Source organism: Brachyistius frenatus, unplaced genomic scaffold (assembly GCF_029030835.1).
Source record: "Brachyistius frenatus isolate BFR_SWC_R1_liver_20210118 unplaced genomic scaffold, ASM2903083v1 Contig_141, whole genome shotgun sequence".
Taxonomy (NCBI): domain Eukaryota; kingdom Metazoa; phylum Chordata; class Actinopteri; family Embiotocidae; genus Brachyistius; species Brachyistius frenatus.
In genome coordinates this window covers 571,132-591,813 of record NW_027210740.1, presented here as the reverse complement: position 1 = coordinate 591,813, position 20,682 = coordinate 571,132, and the positions used below count along the sequence as shown (strand labels likewise).

Here is a 20,682-nt window from a genome sequence, read left to right as displayed (position 1 = left end):
TGCGCTGTCACCACTAAGTGTACCTATCTCACCCACTTGTCATACACAAGATTGGCCTCCTTCACATGTTGGCCCATTCGTCTTCATCAAAGACAATGACTACAGCAGCTGCCAAAACTGACACCTGTCCCCTCAGCATTAGAACAAAATCACTCCCTTGGTACCATTCACTTTCTTCCAAATGGTGCTTTTGTTTCAGGTTATATTAGAATTCTTCAACAGCGAAAGGGTGGAAATTGAATCTTCTTTTTTTTTAATTTATTTATTTATTTTTTTATTTTTTTTTAGGGAGAAGAAATGTTTTTCAAAGATTGTAATTCAGTTATATTCTGGCAGTTAAAACAAGAGTAGAACTTCATTTGTTTTTCTTGGATTTAGAGTTAAAAAGCAGACAAAGATTAATTGGTAATCTAGCAAAAAAAAAAAACAATTATAAAGAAAAGAACAATAGATCGATGGTGACAAACGGTAACAGCTTGTTGCTTAGTAAGCTGCGACACACACAAAAAAAACATCTATTCTTTTGGGGGCTCTGATTTGCATAATAGTTACAGTTCACTTTATGGTTTTTAAGAGTTCTGCGAGTTGCTTTGCATTGTGTAGGTTCCGTAGCTGAATAGCGGTATGTGGCAGTCGTCCAAAAGTCAACTGAACTGACTTTTCTAAAGCCACAGATCAGGATTTTTGAAGCTGGACACACGACACGTTTACTCCACCACAGTATTTAAAAAAAAACAACAACATGATTTCACGTTGTTATGTCTTATTGGCATTCTTGTGTCCAAAAAGCCGAGAAGACAAATGCTCGCGGATGATGGATGCGCTGCACGTGTCCGCACATGAATAAACACACCTGCTTCCACTACGTCTCTGTCTGCTCTCCATCTGTCTGTCTGACTAATAACCGGCGAAATACCTGGCTCCCCATCTACTCTGTTGTCATCCTTATCCGATTCCCTCATTGGACTCCCGTACGTAATTCAATCGCGGGCGCCGACAGAAAAGTGAGCGTGAATGCATGTTAGCGCACCAAAAAATGAAAACACAGATGGTCTTCAGCAGTGATTAGTTTGCGTTTTGTGTTGCGTGCTCGTCAGTAAACAGGAAGAGATAATAATTCACCTTGTCGACACTGTTATATGTTTGGTTTCTTGGTGCGGGTTGATCCTATATTGAAGTATGGATGTGTTTTCCTGTTGTTGTTGCTTTTATATATATATATATATATTATCAAAGGTACCATAGATGCCTTAGGTTATTGGAGATACTGGACGATATCAACAATATTTCCAATGCAGGTTAAGCAACAGGTTTTGAGTTGTGACATTTAAAAAAAAAGAAAGAGACTAAAAGTCATGTATGGTGAAATTCTTTGATTGGATGGAAGCGACCTCAGGGCACAACATAGTAAAGCCATGAGAGTCATTATAGATAGTCACGTAACAGCTTAACGATGATCCAATGAGCGGAAGGAAAAACCCTCGTTCAACAGGAAGAAAACCTCCAGCAGAACAGCCGAAAGGAAAAACTCGACAGCATTTCTGTATTAAACGCATGAACTAAGTTTCTGTTTTGATTGAAGATCGAAAATAAATTGAAATGTTATTCCTGAAATGTTATCTTTACCATGAATTTACATCACAATGGCTAACATCAGCTCGTAGCAGGGAGCTCGTAACATGAGCTCACCGCTGCTCAAAAAATGTTAGCCGGTTATTACCGTCTGTCAAAATAAAACGTGCGTGAATTTGGTATTTAGAGTCGTTGAATATTAATGATACCAGTACGGACTACAACAGCTGTGCAATCGTGACATCCCTATGTGGAATTATTGCATCATATATATACAGTATATACATAGAGATATATATACCGTTTCTTCTGTCGACCTCATCCGAGCTACCGATGCATACATCTAAATAGACCGTAAGGGAGAATCTAATTAAAGTATGAACCCTCAAAAGCAATATATGTCAAATCCCGACGTCTTTGATATGCTCGTGTGTTTCCTGCATGTACGTGGCAACAGGCGCCGCAGGAATACGATTGCTTTTCTGAGCACCAGCGGCTTGTGTTTCCTACAAATTGGCCCTATCGCGCCTATTTATGGCCCATTTAGAGGCCCGACTGTTCGCGGGTTCGCGAGGCACCGTGAACAGAAGTGCTGCCTTCGTCTTGGCTCATGCTAATGGGCCCAAAGCCTCACGGGGTTACAAGAAGCAAAGTTAATAAATGTAGGGCCAATTTATTGCCCTGCCTCGATACGGCAAGGTTGGAGACCAGAGGAGGGGAGTTGTTTACGGGGGAGACACTGGAGACACAGTGTGCATGTTTCCGTGTTTGTAGTAGTTAGCTTTGTCGAGCCTGACGAGAATACTAAGTGTGGACGGGAGATGCAGCTGCTGTGTGGGTGAGTTCTCTCTCGCTCACTCTCTCTCCATCTATAATCTTTCCATCTTTCCTGCTCTCTTCCTGTCTTGTTTTTCTTTTTTTTTCTTCTTTCAATCACAGTTGGTGGGGTTAGCGATCGGACAGACCGGCATGTTTTCCCGACCAAGTGTGTTTTTCTGCCCGACTTATGGATGCTGTGATTGACTGGCTTGGATTCTCAGGAGACCCAAGGTACCCCGGGTAACAACTTCCTTTGTAAGCCTTTCTTTCTTTGTATTTCTTTGACAACCTAAGTTTGGCACAAAAAAAACCTCTCTCTTGCACCAAACGTCTTGATGCTCACGCAGACTGAAACTGATAAACAAAAAGACATCATATCGACTGTAAATAAAAGTGTTCGTTGCTTCCGGCTCTGAAAAACGAGGCCGGTGCAGAAATGTCTTCAGATGCAATACCACCGAGCGCCACTAGAGCTCGGCTCCAAAAAGCCTCCGGCTCCATAGACTCCCATTCAACTAGTTTCTTAAAATTCAATGTCAATAAAATGTCTCCATCAGTTATCTCGGTGTTGTTAGCTAAAGTCGCTCCTTCTTGTTAGTTTTCTTGGCGGTCCATCTGAAAATAATCCCTCATTCATTAGAAAAGAAGATTCAAAGAGACTTATTTTTGGGAGCGTGTCTGTTTGATTGACAGGCCTGCGGGTGCAGTCAGGTTGCGGTTATCGGTGGACGGGATGTAGCATCTCCGGCTTTCCAATCAGATCGAGTACGATCCCCCCCCCCACTCCCCCTCCCCCGCCCCCCATCCCCACCCGCACAAATACGGTCAAATACTGCCTCCAAACCGCCACGAACTAGCAAAGATGGCGCCGGCCAAATTCCGGGCATACTGGGAATTTCCCCGCTCGGAAAGTCTGAGATTTTCATGACTAATTTAGGTCACAGTAGTTAGAGCAGGGTGTTGTGCAGCTAAACAAGACGAATAAACTATATTGACAGACAACGACAAGTGGTAACGGCCCTCCCGCACGGCCGGTACGATGAAGTTCGTTTGCTGGCTGTTTCATCTGCTAAAAAAAAAAAAAAAAAAGACACGTAGAAATGTAGCGTAGAAATAATAACGACCTCCACGGGTGATAATGAGGGTTGTTTGTCACTTTCCTGTACTTTGCCGTTGTCACTGGAAAGCTCTCAACTGGGAAGTCGGAGGTAACCGAGTGGGAACTTTCCCACTTCCCGGCGCTGCCTGAACGCACCATTACACACACACACACACACACACGCTGGTTGATTGGACTAATGGTCGTTACTGATGAGCATCGGACTGAGTCCGTCGCATGCACGTCCACGCAACTATGGAAACGTGTTCGCACAAAATTTCCAAGTACTTTTCCAAAAGCCAAAGGTGAGGAAGTGTGTGTGCGTTCCTCTCACATACACACGCACACACACACACACACACACACACACACACACACACACACACACACACACACACACACACACACACACACACACACACAATAAAAGAGCATTTATGGATTCTGAGTGCATCTTGATTGACATTGACTGTCAGTTGGTGAAATCTCTTTCTGTCTCTTTCCTCCAAACTCCAAAATCTGCACTCTGAGGCTTCCTTAGTGTGTGTGTGTGTGTGTGTGTGTGTGTGTGTGTGTGTGTGTGTGTGTGTGTGTGTGTGTGTGTGTGTGTGTGTGTGTGTGTGTGTGTGTGTGTGTGTGTGTGTGTGTGTGTGTGTGACGTTGATTGTCAGAGTACCTTGACCAAACCCTGAGGCTTTTTACTTGTCAAGAAAGGTGTCTGGCGGCATTTTTCACACCGCTGGAAGGGCATGTTTTTCCATGTGTGTCACCGTTTCCTTTTGTTTTGTCCCATTTCTCGCCCCATTTCTTCTCGCCTTCTTCTTCCTCCTCCTCCTCCGTCTTTCCCTTCCAACAGTTCCAACCTCATCTGTCTTTTTCTTCTCTCCCTCCTTTTTGGTATCCAAACTTTTTTCCCTTTAATCTCGGTCCTTCACGTCACGTATTTGAACCACTTAACTGATGCTGTTAACCATTTGGACGAGTAAAAATAATAATAATAATAATAATAATAATAAATCTAGATGTCTTGTTTCACTCTTAACATCTTTCATTGACCATCTTTTGCTCCTCTTGTCCTGACCCCTATATCTGGTTATGTTTAGGGAGCGACATTTCTGTTAAGGTTAGAGAGATCGTGTGGTTTTGTTTGAATGTAATGTATCACTGTCATTTTTTTTTTTTCCTGCAATAGACCTCAACACAATATTTCCCCTATCTCTGCTCTTCCACCATTCCTCTTTATCCCTGCTGGTTTCCATCTCTTGCCGCCGGTATTAAATCTTCTTTAAAGTCTCTTTCACTCTTTTTTAGACTTTTTTTTATTCCCCCTCCCACAATTGTCCCCCCCATCCCTTCCCTAAGTCCCAAATCATTCTCGCTCTTACTACTTTTACTTCCAGCCCCGGGCACTTTATTCTTGTCTGTGTGTGTGTGTTTGCCTTTAAAGTGGGTGGTGTGTGTGTGTGTGTGTGTGTGTGTGTGTGTGTGTGTGTGTGTGTGTGTGTGTGTGTGCATGTGCGTGTGTGTGCGTGTGCGTGCCGTGTGTGCTTGCGTGACATCACAAAAACATCGAGGGAGACATCGAGATTGCCGTCGGTGAGTCGTCTATTAATGTGCGGAGCGTCGACTAATTGGCACAACGATGAGAGATGAGAGACTAGTATCAGAGTGATGTCCCCCTGGTGGTGGTGGTGGTGGTGGTGCGGGGGGGGAATACGTCAAAAAGCAAGAGAGGACAAAACAGGTGGACGATAAGAATGAGAAGGGATGCACAGGTAGCCTGGTGTTAACCAGTCCAGATTTCATAAGTGAATTCGGGTCTAGGCCAAAGAGTGTTTATAAAAGTGATGGTAGCTTCTGGCTCAAACAAAATGAGGCCAATGCCGAAGTGCCTTAAGCTGCAATACCACCGAGTGCCACTAGAGGTCGGCTCCAAAAAAAAGCCTCTGGCTCCATCGACTCCCATTCAACTTCAATTGAAGTCAATAGAGTTATCCCGGTGTTGTCAGTAAAAGTCGCTCCTTCTTATTAGTTTTCCGGACGCGTCTGTTTGATTGACAGGCCTGTGGTGGAGTCAGGTTACGGTTATTGGTGGGCCGGATGTAGTATCGCCTGGTTTCCTATCAAATCGAGTCAGATCCACTGACAACAACCAATTTTTAACACGGCAGGGAAATTTAAGCTGTAAACCACAGTCAGCACAGCCAGGCTCGCGTACAGGTGGAAACAGGAAAAGGACGCAAAGAAGAAAGGAAGGAAGGAAGGAAGGAAGGAAGGAAGGAAGGAAGGAAGGAAGGAAGGAAGGAAGGAAGGAAGGAAGGAAGGAAGGAAGGAAAAGGAGGAAAGAGTGCAAGATAAGATGAAAATGATGAAAACCAAAGGGAAAAATAAAGAGGAATGAAAAACTAGACAAGACGGGAGGTTTGAGAGTCGAAAAGGGTGAACAAACAAATAACACAAGAGAGATGAAAGAAGCACAGATCTAGAGGAGGAAGGATGGAGATTGAGAAAAAAAAGAGTGGACAGAAGATCGAGGGTGAACGGTTAAATGAGAGCACAGGTAAAGAAGATTAAGAGCAGATGTGAGGGACGGAGAAAAGACATCCTGGGAATATAAGAGCTAGCAAGACGGAGGGAATTTGGGAAAGGGAGGTGAGACATTAAAAAAAACACGAAAGTGGAGAATTTCTTGTCTCTCAGAAGAAAGAGACAGAGATGGAGAGTGGGTGGATTGAGAGAGAGAGTAAAAAAAAAAAAAAAGTCTTCTAAATGTTTCTCAAGAGAGAAAGTGACAGAAAATGAAGAAGAAAGAGGAAAGAGAGACATTCTCCTGATGATGGACAGGTGGAGCTCAGAGAGAAAAAAAAAAAAAATTAGCCAGATTATCCAAGACAGGCGGCGAATGAGAAAACAGGCTTTCATCCATAGGATCAAACTACGACAAACCGGCCAAGTCCTCTAAAATGTAAATGAAGAGGTTTTTTTTTCTTTTTTCGTTTCCAATTTGACACATGACTGACAGCGAAGAAATTAGAAAAATTACAGGACTTTGTGGGGGACTGCAGATAACTTAAATCCTTGATTGACAAAAATATCACTTTCACATATCCTCACTGCATCGGTGTACAATGAAGAGATTGAATTCAGACAGTTAAATTATTAATAAAAAATACTGACATTCCTCTTTGTGGCTCGGCGGCTTAATTCACAGCAGATCCGCAGGCCAATTTAATGTCTCAGTAGCCTGTGTGTGACTGTCTAGTGATAATTAGACAATTAGAACCGGCTTTTATTGTCGTTTTGTGAGAAAGGAGACGCGTCTTTCAGCCACAACCAGCTCGGTTCAACCCGTTGATGGGCTGTTGTGTGTCTGACCGTCACCTCTAACTTCCCCAGATCACATGATTATGAGTTTAATGCCAGTGTGCATTTATTACGATGCTCGCATGAAACACGTGGTTATTTCTTAAAAGTTAAGTTTTGTCTGACCTCAACCACGTCGGTTTCCACATGATTTTGTTTTCCTAAGCGCACGTGACGCCGATATGACTCACGAGGCGAAATACGTGACGTCGACACGCTTCACCCTAGTGGACAAGTGTACGTATTACACGCTTTGCTGTGGAACTGCGTTGTCAGATTATGTGTTCAGAGCAGAGTGAGCCAAGTGAGCATGTCTGCATGAGCATGTTTTTTTTTATTCAGGAGCACACTTAATTCAAATATATTTCTTTGACCTTTTTTTTAGCGCTCAGAACCGGCTAACTCGCCTAAAAGTACCGTTGGAAAAAAATCCCACGTTTTCCCAATCTAAGTCACGTAATGAAATGCGTCTATTTAAAACGTGTGACTGTGATAAGTTGCTAGTGGATTTTTGTGTTTCGGTTAAGATTTGGGTTCAATTCAGAAAAATTTAAAATATTAAAACTATCCTCTTAAGAACAATAAAGGAATTAATCATTTCATAAATACTCCAAAAATATGTTTAAATTAAGCTTTGGTGACACTTTTTTTTTTTATTGGAAAGAAATGACATGGATGACATGATGACATGACCTGGAACACGTATATTTATGTCCCATTTCATTTGATGAAAAGAAAAATCCATTTATTTTTTATGTGTGTCAATTTTTGTTGTGCCTGACTTCCTTATCAAATCATCTGGGTTACGCTGACTGCGCACGTGCACTTTGCTTTTTTTTTTTATTTACCTTTTCGTCACAGAGCCCCCAACAACGTTCGAATCCGTGATCCAAACAAACCTCAGACTAATTGGATTGACTGGGATCCAATCAAATGTGGAACGCTGACGTGACCAGATTTAGGGGGTTTTCACATATACATATACACTCACTCTCACACACACACACACACACACACACACACACACACACACACACACACACACACACACACACACACACACACACACACACACACACACACAGACGCGAGTGACATCCACAAGCAAAAAAAAAAACAAAAAAAAAGCACTAATACTTTTTAAAAACACGCTCATCTGCTCAAAGTCTCTCAGTCATGCGAGATATCATCCGCTCACACCCACTCGCGCACATCCTCTTTCTCCGTTGTGAGGGCATTGTGGGAAATCTGCTTTCTGGAGGAGGATATTACATCACGACATCAGCCGGCTCGCCCGGCCTCTCTCTCGCTCTCTCTTTCTCTTTTCAAAACTGAGTTACCGTGGTTACGGCGGGGGGGGGGGGGAATTAAAGCGAGCCTCGAAGGAGTTGGGAGTGTTATGGAAATTGGAAATTGGAAATTCAAAAAGCCAACTTCCAGTTGTGAGTGAGTTATGAGAAACGAGGCGGGTTGGGGAGGTGGGCGTGGTTGTTGTTGTTGTGTTCGCAGGTGGTATATAATTAGCAGACCAAAAAAGGAGAAAGAAAACAGATGCATTCTGGGAGTGAAGATGCCCAGAGGAAACTTCCTTTCTGTTCATTTTGTTATTATTTTCTAATAAGGTGAAAGATAATGTTGAACTTTATGTCCACTTCAAACTCTTCGCTTTACTGCCATCTTGATGTTTGGACCTTTTTTCTCACCTGCTGTGACGTCACCAAATTAGGGTGTGGCCAAACGTTTCAAATTACACTGGTGTACTAAGGGATTAGCAGTTTTCTGCTCTGCGTGATACTAAGATGGTTTGTCTCAATAATCTAACGCAGCGTCGTATTTAAACAACATGTAGGGGCACCGAAGGTCAGGAGATATTCTAATTACACACACATGGCCTTTCAGGAAATGTGCAACAAAAATGTAAGTTGTTTCCATTGGATAAAACCTTCACTTAAACTAAGCATTAATATTAATCTCATGGTCAAATCCCATTTTGACCAATCCACCTTTGAAAAATTCTCTTTCCATATCCTGGTACCTACGTTTTGGAGGATTGACACTCACCCCGTTAGCTCTGCTCATGGCCTGGTAGTAGATGCTGTAGCTCTTGGCGGGCGACAGCGGCGGATTCCAGAAACCGCCGTAGCTCTTGTTGTCGCCCACCGTGAACGGCTGCACGACCGTGAGGCTGGACGGCGGCAGTTCGGCGGCGATGTAGTAGGGCGAGTCCAAGACGGAGGCGTTGCGGAAGCCGACGGGGGCGGAGAAACACTCGGGGGCTTCGGGGGCGGCCCGCCGGGTCTTGGACTTGCGCTCCTCCTTCACTACGAGCTGGTAGGAGCTGGAGAGACAACATTTTATTCTTTAAAAGATGCTGCTCTTGTTTGGTTTAGAAGTTTTGAAACTTTCAAATAAACTGATAAAAGAAGGTAAAAAAAATAATAATAATACTGTTGGGGAATCCAGTTTTTATCTGACATTAAAATTTCACCAGGTCAAATTTGTGCGAAGCTTTCGATCGGTACAGTTGGGCCAGGTGTTGTGGGACGGCATCAATGAAGTGTTTTATCCAACACCTACAGTATATCTCCGCTATTCAAGCACCTGCTACTGAAAAGTCTTAATCCGCAGAGTGCTTCATATATTTTTTTGGGGGCCAATAAAAGCATTAGCAGAAGAGAGCTGAGGTCTGCGAAGAATCCTTAGAAAAATGCCTACTGTGCTTTTAAAAGAAAAAAAAAAAGGAGGCTCATTTGTTCCAAGCGTCAAATAGTTTATATACTTTGGAAGCAAACTTTGGTTAACTTTCTAACAAAGAAACTGGCAGAATAAAGTAAGAAATATACTGTATATATATATATATATGTGTGTGTGTGTGCAAATCGAAATTCCTGTGATGGTAGACATTAATAGATCTTTTCGAAAGTCCAGATGTGTCTTGTTTCCCCTTTGTGTGTCCGTTTAGTGTTTGCGTCGACTCCAACAGTTGCGCAACGTACCCCGAATGTGCTTCAGCAGGTGTGCGTTTGAATACGTGCGTCGAGGTACGTTTATATACTCGAATGGAGGTCTATCTTTGTCTATGTAGGGGGGAGGGAGGGAGGGTTGGTGGTGGTGGTGGTGGTGGTGGGGGCTCGCATGTGTGTGTATGTATGTTTCCATGTGTGAGAGGCTTCATGAATGGCTGATGGGGCTCCTTCAGTGGTCAGGACAAATGCGGCGGCGGCGGCGGCGGCGGCGGCAGGCCCCCCTTTCGCAATTACCTCCGTCCTCCACGCCAAGAACTCACTTCACAATTATACGCAATTAGGGAAATGTATGTTTCTGTGAAGGGGGCTGAGGCCAATTATCCCCCTCCACCCTCTCCTCCACCAGGTTCCCGTTTGGCAGCTTTCATAAAAGATAATTGCTGATGACCAAAGATGAGTCTCTCTCTCGTTTTTTTTTTTTTTTCTTCTTCTCCCTGGAACTGTCACCGTCTTTGCCTTTTTCTAGTTAGAATATCCATTTCAAACTAATGGCTTTCACAGGCTGCAGACGGGATGAAGCTGAGACCTGTAGCACAAAGGGGGCGAACGGGTAATTATGACTCCCCGTGTGTGTGTGTGTGTGTGTGTGTGTGTGTGTGTGTGTGTGTGTGTGTGTGTGTGTGTGTGTGTGTGTGTGTGTGTGTGTGTGTGTGTGTGTGCGCGCGCGCGAGACACATGAGCTTAGGTGTTCTCATATGTGTCTTTTTTTAAATATATATGTGCATGTTTTTGGTGTCTGTCCATGTGCTTTCTCTTATTGTACTTTTTCTTATATCAAGTTTAAGTAAGTATATTAACTTTAATACCTTTACAGACGGGACTTTTTTTTTTCTCAACTCAGAGCAATAGAAAAAGTAAGGGAAATTGTAAAGTGGAGGCATCCTAATACGTGTAAAAATCAAAATAATTGAGGAAACTTTGGAAACATTTTGAAATTTTGCCAAACTTTATTAATTAAATTGACGGCTGACAGAGTTAAAACTTGAGTTGGGAGTTTAAACTTTGAGTTTAGGGGCTAGTGAAGTATGTATATATATATATATATATAAATGTATGTATGTATATATGTACATATATGTCATCCTGATGTATAATTTTTCATTATTTTTGCTAATTATTGTTGTTTATCCCTGGTGTTAAATGTATTTTTCTGAATTGTCTTTGTGTTTTATTGTTGTATTTTGAAGTCTTCCTTTACACCTACATTTTTACTACTTTTACATAGTTTTGTAAACTTTTTGTCCCGTTTGTTTGCTTGTTTATTTGTTTGTTTCTTGGCTTTTTGTTTTATAAATGTGCGCACATCGCTTTGACGTGAAGCCCTTTGGGCTGCACATTTGTATGGACGGCGTTATGTAAATAATAACCGAGTCGTATCTGTTGAATGCGTTCCAGTGCATGTGGCTATGCTAACGTGTACATATTTCTGGCCTTGTGTGTGTTTCTGTGCGTGTAAACATAAGTGCATATAACTATAGAAGACTATGATTTTTGGATGATTATCTCAATATGTGTTGTATGAGCACAGTGTACAGACATGTTTTCCTTTGTGCACCCGTGCATCGGAGTTGATCTCAAACGATTGTATTGACATCCGCTGTTTGCCCTTACAGACGCCTCCTTCTGTGTGTAGTACTTTAGTGTGTGTGTGTGTGTGTGTGTGTGTGTGTGTGTGTGTGTGTGTGTGTGTGTGTGTGTGTGTGTGTGTGTGTGTGTGTGTGTGTGTGTGTGTGTGTGTGTGTGTGTGTGTGTCACAACCGCAACAGCTGCTCCTCTTAGCGCTGTCATTTTGGTAAACATTCTGTATCTAAGCTCCTGAACTTCACACGCTCTGATCTCCTCCGAATAAATAAGAAGTAAAAACAACATAATTCCAGCAAAAAACAAAAAAACAAACAAAAAAAAGAGCGTGCACATTAACCAACAGATGCCTTTTCCCTGTTTCCCAACGTACATCTGTTGGCACTTAAAAACATGTAATACTTTCGCAAAACACACCCAATAAGCAAAGACATTAAGGGGCTTATCTGGAGTTGATAAACAGATAAAAGATTGTTCGTGATGAAAGGGCAGCCTCATTCAACGCGAGATATATATTTACCGTGTGGGGGTGATTAATGGTTAGATAGGATGTGTGGGGATTTACCAAAAAAATAAAACATTAACACTAAACCACTGACCCGTACTCACATTCCACAAATCCACCCCCCCCCCCCACCCAAGTTTCAAATTGAAGTGATATATATTCTCTGTGCAGCCTTGTCGGAGCTGTATTTCCCCGAAGGCGAGTGGGAATAATGTTCTCCCCCACACCAATTAAATGGATGAGATCACATGTTCAAAGTGAACTTTTAATTAAAAAAGATGCTGGCTGAAAAAATTGAAAAAAAAAAAAAAAAAATAGAAGGGCGTCTCCACTCGCTGGTTTTGTTTTGTTGACTTGGGGCTAAAAAAATTGGACTCGATTGAGTTGTGTTTGCCTGATATATATTTTCTAAAGAGACTTTAAAAAAAACAAAACATAATTGACAGCCATTAACTGGCTGAGTAGTTGAACCATTTTGTTTTATCCTGAAAGCTACTTTGACAAAATAAGCTACTCATGTTTAGTAACATTTATTCACCAAGCTGAGCTCCACCCAAACCAGCTGAATCAACTTCTTTTATGCAAACAATAACAAATTGATCCTGTTGGCAAAATGTTTTTTTTTTTATCACGACACCTTAAATCCAACAGCATCTGCTTTTTTTTTTTCTGTAATACAGTAATGTACCAAACATATTTGGTTTCAATACATGAAGCTCCCACTACTCATATCTGTCATAGAAAACAAAACAATGTTTATTACTGATTCATTTTCTGTCTGTCCACATATCACTATCACATAATTTCCCTCAACATCCACTTCGTCTGTAGTTGTTATGAACGTGCTTTCCATTCAGTTTTTTTATTTCTTATAATTCCCTCACTGAGTGACAGACACTTGATCTATAATTCTGACCCCATGACCCAAAATATTGTGTTTTTTACCAAATTGATGAGGTTTTTTTCCAGTTATGTGTGAGAGTCTCGGCTGCGTTTCTGTCCTCTGATCTCTGTGTTTCTGTCCTCTGATCTCTGTGTTTCATAAAGGGCGGAGCTCAACCTCTGCTGCACTGAGACGGTGCGGATGTGTCTGTTAATATGTTTCTGTGTGTCCCTTATGTGACTATAATTGTGTGTTTTCTTGTAAATGTGCACAGAACAAAATGCACAATTCATTTCCCAAAACCGTTTTTAGCCTTTATGTCAATAAGCTGTCTGAGAACTTAAAACTAAAGCAGTGAAATTTAAAGTGAGCAGAGAAATTTCCACCACACATTGGAGGCTGTCATGTCCCCTCGGAGTTGCATCTCCGTGAGACAGAGACTAAAAAGCTACAACAAGAAGGTGATTAATGTCAAAATATTTCAAATTTGTGTAAAAGAAAAGTCCTATTCTTATAATTCCTTTGCAAACAAATTGGACTTCTATGTGTGAGTGACTTTAATGGCTTTAAAAGAGCCCCTTGAGGAAGACAAAATATAAGTGGGTGGAAACAGAGGAAGGAAAGGGAGATGGGGACTAGAGAGGAGAGGAGGAAATGAACAGAACAAGGAGAGCGGATGCAGGGAGAAGAAAAAAAACGAGGGGAGGCAAATACAGAGAGGAGTTAAAGGTAAAAAAAAAAAAAAAAAAAGATAAGAAGGGTGAAGAATTACCTGATTGGTGCTCCACGGGACTGGGCGGGCTTCAGCAGGATAGTGATGGTGGTCTCCGTCTCGTTAAGTGGAGCCTCGGCCTCATATTCTGGCATCATGGGAGCTGTAAAAAAAAACACACAAAAAAACATACAGTGTGACAAATTTAAATTTAGGGTTTCTTTTATTGAACTTGCAGGTTTGGAAGTATCATTGAGCTACTTTGAGTAAAGCTGTGGAAATATCAGTATACATTCGGTCCTGAAAAATGAAAGAAATTAAATGTCAACACGAATTCTGATTGTTTAAAAAAAAAAAAAAAAAATCTATCAGACAAACTGCTCTCAACCAACTTTGAAACTTTTGAGTTTCAGTGTGTAAAATGAACGTTAAATCAGGGCTATAAAGCAGTAGAAGGCATTCATGTTTGAACGCATCAAGATATTTTCCATCTCATTATTTTTGACTTAATATCAAAGAGAAAAAGGTCATATCCCCATCCGCATGTCAAATTCTTGCTTTAAAGTGTAACATCATATTATGTAAAGCCTTAAAAAAAAAAAAAAAAAGTACTTATCAGTTTGAGTTATGAAGTTTTGGTGATTTTATTTTGACATTACGGTATCATATCTTGACAAGCAGGATCTTGGGGAAAAGCGATAGATGTCATCTTCACTCTAAAAGACATTTTATTACACTTTAATTTCACATCTGTTATTGCCCTTCATATCGGAGGTACAGCGTAAACACCTATCTGAGTAACACATTAACACTTTTTTTTTTCTTTCCTCTCCTCCCTCCTCTGATTGGTGTGGCATTTGAGTTATTAACGTGAATCCGAGCCATCCTCCTCTGTCCATCCATCTTCATCTGTCTGCAGCATTTAATTCAAATCTCTTCATCCTTTGCATCCCCCTGGACGAGATAATGAAGATTGGGGACGGCGTGACATTTTGGAAGTGGACATATCTGTTAGGTGTGGAAGCAAAGTGTTTCTTTGCTTCTTCTTTTTTTTCCTGCTTTTTTTGCTTTTTAGCAACACGTTGTTAAGATTTGAAAGGAAGATGGAGGAGTGGACGCTCGGTGGAAAAGGTCACGCTAAAATCACGCTATAGGTGTTGACACACGGGACATCGCTTATGACAAACCGATGACACGCTGGGAGTGTGGTCTTCTGCCGTTCAATCGACACGGCGAAGAGCTCAGGACGCAGGCGCGTGTTCATATTTGAGGTTTTATTCGCTAAGCTAAACTTTGGGAACCGATGGAACTATTAGACTGAAAGTTCACTACGTTCCCCTTTGGGTTAAAATGTGACGATGCGTAGCACCTTTATTGCAACTCACCCTACAGCTTCCTGTCATAAAGGAGGCGTGGCCACTGAACAGATTTGTATCCTTAGTGCACTGGCAAATAGTGCTCTTACATGTTTGGACTCTTACTTGTGTAGTGCAGGAATCTCTGCAGGGAAGCGTTGTTTCAAATCGCAAACTTACGTTTCTTCACTGACAGGAAATAACACTCAGCATGTGAACACAATCATCCTCCAAAAATATCTGCAGCTTTAATTATTTTACCCAGAAATCAACGTGTTGTCAACACTCAACAAACACACGGATTATTCTGTCCAGCAAAAGCAATGAAAAATAAACACTGTGTTCAGGACTAGCTGCGGCTTCCTCAGACGCCTTAATTTGAAATTTATTTATGTCGGTGGCCCCGCCCCCTTTTGTCTACGTAGCCAAGATGGTCAGGGTGGAAAAGTGTCCAACGTTTCACACTTCTTTTTATTTCGAACTGTTTTGAGGGCATCATCCTGGTACTTGTAGGAGTGCACTGCATGTTTCTGTACTTGACGGTGTGAACGCACTTAAGCACTCAAAATATATTCTCTGTAAATAAAAGTGAATTGAATTAAATGGAAGAAATAGACAGGAAGTGTGAGGAAAGAGCATGAGGGATGACATCCAGAAAAAAAGATTTGGGGCCATTTTGGAATAAATCTCTGTAACTTTTCCTTTTAACCTGAACACAATTAATGCTTCAACCCGAAAGAAATTCCTCTCAATTCCTCCGCAACAGTCATCCAGAGTTCTTTCAACAAAACCAAAAGTTGGACTTGGCATCATAAGAACTTCTGCTTTTGGCTCAGAGATATGCTGAATGGCTCTACAGATAATACTGCATAAATGAGGAAGACTTTTAAATAACAACAAGCTACAAAGGAATATGATTTGGAAAAGTGGATTTTTTTTTTTCCTTCCGTGACGGAACTGGAAGAGACTGAGAGGAAGAAACAGAGAAGAGAGGATCAAAAAAAAATTAAAAATAAACATGAGTGAGTTGGGTAAATCTGGAGAGAGAAAAGGAAGGGTGAGTCAGAGATTTAAAGGGCAGATAGAGGCACACGAAGGAAGATAACGAGGGGCTTTTGTTTTGCATCGGTCACTCCGTCGCTTAAACAACAAAACGGTTGGAATAAGAATCCTACTTGTTCGAGAACAAAGAAACGCTTCGACGCGTGAGGGCATTTTTCGCAGCTCGGTCGGCACCCGAAAGCTGATTGTTTTTTTTCCCGTCTTTGTGGTGCCGCTGACATTTTCAACGGGCTCGAAACGGGTGACATTAACGGAGGGGCGGGATGGTTTACCGACGGAGAGGAAAAAGTCAAGACGGATGTGAAAACGGTCGCTCAAGACGGACAAAGAGAGACACCAATAACGACGCAGACGGGGCCCCATTCGGAGAGGACGCGGCTGACATGTCAGCCCACCAGCTGGCCGACAAACAAGCCCCTCGCCGTCGCTACCTGCTATTATTGCAATAATAACGGCGGGTCTGTCACGGCGGGCTTTCGGAGTTCAGACGGCAAAGAGCAGACACATGTCACCGAAAGTGAAGGAACAAACCGACATCATCAAATACCGCTTTTTTTAAAAATTATTATTATTATTATTCTTTTCTATAGAAGTAAGAAGTAAAAACTTTACGCTATAATTCGTCTTATTTGAAATGTGACTTAAAGAGAAAGTTTGACCTGCTATCTTGGTGGTGATGCGGGTGGTAACCGGCGGGCCGAAGCCCTTGTTGGTGGAGGCCTTGAGGGTGAAGAAGTAGGTGGTTCCCGGGTAGAGCCCGACGAACAAGTGGTGGGTCTCGTTCCTCAGCTTGAACACCCGTCCCCTCTGGGTCGTCAGGTCGGCGCTGGGGTCCAGTGAGCTCAGCGCCTTGTAGGTGATCTAGAGGTCAGAAAGGAGAAACACATTTTCAATTTACTCGCCTTGATGCAGTTTGGTTTACTTTTGTTTGGCGAGCCCAATTTGGATAAATTGATGTAGGCTAAGGTTAGCTTAGCATACTTGATTAGCATTTATTTATATGTAATGGTTATCTTAAATCTGCTAGAATTGTTTTGTTTTTGCCCACCAGTTGTTATTTGTTGTCTATTTACAAACCCAGCGGACATGATATAGTTTTGACACTATTTTATTTAAAATTGTTTTTCTGTTTTGGCTTTTTTGGGGGGTTAAACATTTTGTGGTCCGACAGCCAAAATTTGGTAAATTTTTGGTGGTTTCATCACTGGAAGCATCCAATTCCATATCACAGTAATTTGATTGGCTGATATACATATATATATATATATATATATATATATATATATATATATATATATATATATATATATATATATATATATATATATATATAGGTGAGTGCAATTTTAATTGAATAACTTGCATCTTAAGATGTTACCTTTTGGTCAGTAATTTCATCACTGCCTTCAACAATATCCAGAGTGTAAAGTTTCATTATCTTGTATGTGAAGAACTTAAATTAAACCTACTTTTATTCGGTAAAAGGCAGACTACTTGAAACATAACTGGATTTCTAATAATTACTTTTATAGTTTTTAATTTTTTAGTTTGAAACCAACAGTCAGCTTCAGAGTAACCCCCCCCCCCCCCCCCCCCTCCCCACACACACACACACAACCACTTACACTGTCAAATCCATCATAGTAAATCCAGTCAAATCAATCCTCAGTTATTAAAGTGTTTGTAAAATGTCACACAAATCAATTTTAGAGGTGAAGCTCCATTGGCCTCTTTACAAGAGGTCTTTGTTCTTTCCCCATGGTTTCCACTTTGAGACTGGAACAAATTGAGCAAATTGACCCGTAGCCACTATAAACTGGCAGAAGCACTTCAATAGTCCTTCTGTTCAAAAAAAAAGAACTGTCAATGTCGGCCCTGATGTTGCTACTGGCAAGTTTCCACACTGCCAAACCATCAATGACAGCACACACAGGACACACACACACACACACACACACACACACACACACACACACACACACACACACACACACACACACACACACACACACACACACACACACACACACACACACACACAACATGCACGGTAAAACCACCGAAGGCCAGCTGTCATTGTGAATGACAGTCAGTACAAAAGAATATTGACTGGTGGGGGAAAAACAAAAAAAAAGAAACATTCATACCAATTCAAGTCCAAATCTATTTTAGCACTTAGCACGTGTGTGTGTGTGTGTGTGTGTGTGTGTGTGTGTGTGTGTGTGTGTGTGTGTGTGTGTGTGTGTGTGTGTGTGTGTGTGTGTGTGTGCAACTCCGTGTCAGTTTGAATCTTTTCCGCCTCAAAGTGAGAAACAGAAAAAAAAAGGAGATACATAAAGAGTGAAGGCGATAGGTAGAAGAAGGAGGAGAATGAACCGAAGAGACAGAAAACAACAGCGTGACTGAACCAGAAGGCGCTTGGTGGAGTGGAAAAGCCGACGCGGAGCTACAGCCTGCGGAGCAGTTCGCGCTTCCTATTATTTGTCTTCTGGGTTTGATTTCTTGACTAAAAACAACATGCGAGCGGCAGAACTGTTTTATCTGACTGCCGACCGAGGTTTTCCCCCAGAGGGGGAAACTTTTCCCAGCAGCATGAGTTCAGCAACGTAACTTCAGCTACAAAAACAGGAATTATCGAAATCGACCAAAAAAAAAATTCTTAAGACTCGCATCAAATCCGACAAATCATCCAAATATTTGTGCTGAGACTGAGAGAGACGCTTCGGAGACACATTCAGAGACTGCGGGAAAAAGACATGCCGGAGTGCGAGAGAGAAAATGAACTGCATTAAAGATGGGTACAGGATAACCGTAGACTCTTCAGTTTGGACTCGGTCGGGGAGCTTCCCCATTTTCCCATCTGCCCTTTCTCTACTGTGATCAGTTGACAGTGGACAAAAACACAAGAATTAAAACTGAGCTAGCGGGAGGGGGGGGGGGAGGGGGGAACAACACTAACACACTCAACGACGGGCGCTTTCGTTTTTCTGGATAATTAAGCTGGCGTGTGATAATTTCAGAGATTCAAGATTTCGAAATGAGGAAGAGAATAAGAGCGAGAGGAGAGAGGGGAAACCAAAAACGTAAGAAGCGCGGCGTAGCGGAGGTGACGGCGGGAGGATCTGAGCACGGGGCGGCCCCCCCCTCGTCGCCCCATTAACAGACTCAAATAGCAGCCGCCGACAGCTGGGTGCTTCACTCCCGACTCGGCCTGCGGGCTGAGAGTGCTGATGTGTGAACGTGTGACCGTGTGTGTCGATGCGAGAGAGAGAAAGCAAGCAACAACAAACAAAAAAAACATCTCATGGACATGAGCGGCAGAAAGGCACAATAAAAAAAATTAAAAAAAATTAGATGCGACCGAAAGTCTGCTGCGAATGTAGATTTACTGGTTGCAACCATCGACTGTATGTACAAGTGGAAGTAGCTTCCGGGTCTGTTTGATTGACAGGTCTGCGGTGCAGTCAGGTTACGGCTATCGGCGGGCGGGACGTAGCATCGTCGGGTTTCCAATCATATCGAGTCGGTTCCACCGCTCGCTCTTGCCCCCCCCAGCGCGCCCAAATATGGTCACTTCCTGCTGCAAACCGTTCGTACGGCTCCGACATACAAAAGAGGTCCCGGCGTGCCGTAAGGTCATAACTCATATTGTTAAACCTGGTTTTCCTACCGCTACCTATCAAATAACTTCAGACCTCTGCTTTGTGGGGTATTTTCTGATGTTGGTCTGCGTTATGTTTTTCATTTTTCACTCGTCACCGTCTTGGTCTGAGGACTCCACGGGCAAATTCACCGGAGCAGCGTGAAAATAGCTCTCGTAAAGATGTTTTTTTTGTTTTTTTTTCCAAGGCTGTGTAGTCGCGAACTAAATCTACGAAGGTCGATCAAAGTGCCTCGAAGTGCTCGAAGCACTTTTGTCCCCGGGAGTTTGGAGTGGCCGCGGCTCAGGTGGTCCTAAAGCAAGAAGTGCACCTAAAAAAAAAAAAAAAAAAAAAAAAATTGCTCCCAATCTGTGCGAAGGTCATTTTCAAAACAAAAAAAAAAGGATCTGCCATAATTGTGTGATGTAATGTGACTGACATCGTCAAGCCTGATGACCGTAGTTTGTTTTGGCCACTTTCTTTTAGACCACTTTCTTTTCTAAAGACAGAGGTGGTCAGCAGGTCACACTCGACCCCTTATCGAGGTGTTTGAATGGCACCGTTTGTTGTTGTTTTTGGGCCAAATTCAGGCTAGTCGCCTCCACGAAATGTGAAATGACAAAACAGGAGCGTGCAGTTTGTGGTTTTTTTGTGTGTTTTTTTTCTTCTCTTATTTTATTCTTCTGTTTTAACCGCCGGTCAACACGGGAGAGTAAAAAAAAAAAATATGATGAGAAAGACAAGACAACTAAATGTCTTCTCACATTTGGGAGGGGGTGAAATCGGGACAAAACCTTTAGCCGACAGAAGACGAGCGTCTTAAATGCGGCAGAAAGCCCTCGGCGGCGGCAGCAGCAGCCGCAGCAGCCGTCGCGCCTCCAACGAGCAGCTGACGTCTCCCGGGCGCCCCTGAAAAGTTTGCCTGGCTGGTCTGAATAAAACATGTCGAATCAATAGCTATTTATACAGGCTGGGACTTAGGGGGGCGCTGGAACAATAAAATATCATCTATTTCATCTACGCTGCACTTTTTGGTTTCACACGTCGATGGCTGTTATTTTATA

The 20,682-nt window shown here is 42.3% G+C and overlaps 1 protein-coding gene across 12 annotated transcripts in view; it reads right to left on the bottom strand.

Annotated features, from left to right (window-relative positions):
• ptprt (protein tyrosine phosphatase receptor type T) overlaps positions 1-20,682 on the bottom strand; it is a 308,145-nt gene that overhangs the window by 121,109 nt on the left and 166,354 nt on the right. For all 12 annotated transcript variants that reach the window (XM_069715322.1, XM_069715324.1, XM_069715326.1 and 9 more), the window contains exons 12-14: positions 16,637-16,838; positions 13,621-13,723; positions 8,915-9,191 (exon numbers count right to left, since the gene is read on the bottom strand). In XM_069715322.1, coding sequence (XP_069571423.1) covers positions 8,915-9,191; positions 13,621-13,723; positions 16,637-16,838 — 582 coding nt within the window. The remainder of the gene's footprint in view (positions 1-8,914; positions 9,192-13,620; positions 13,724-16,636; positions 16,839-20,682) is intronic.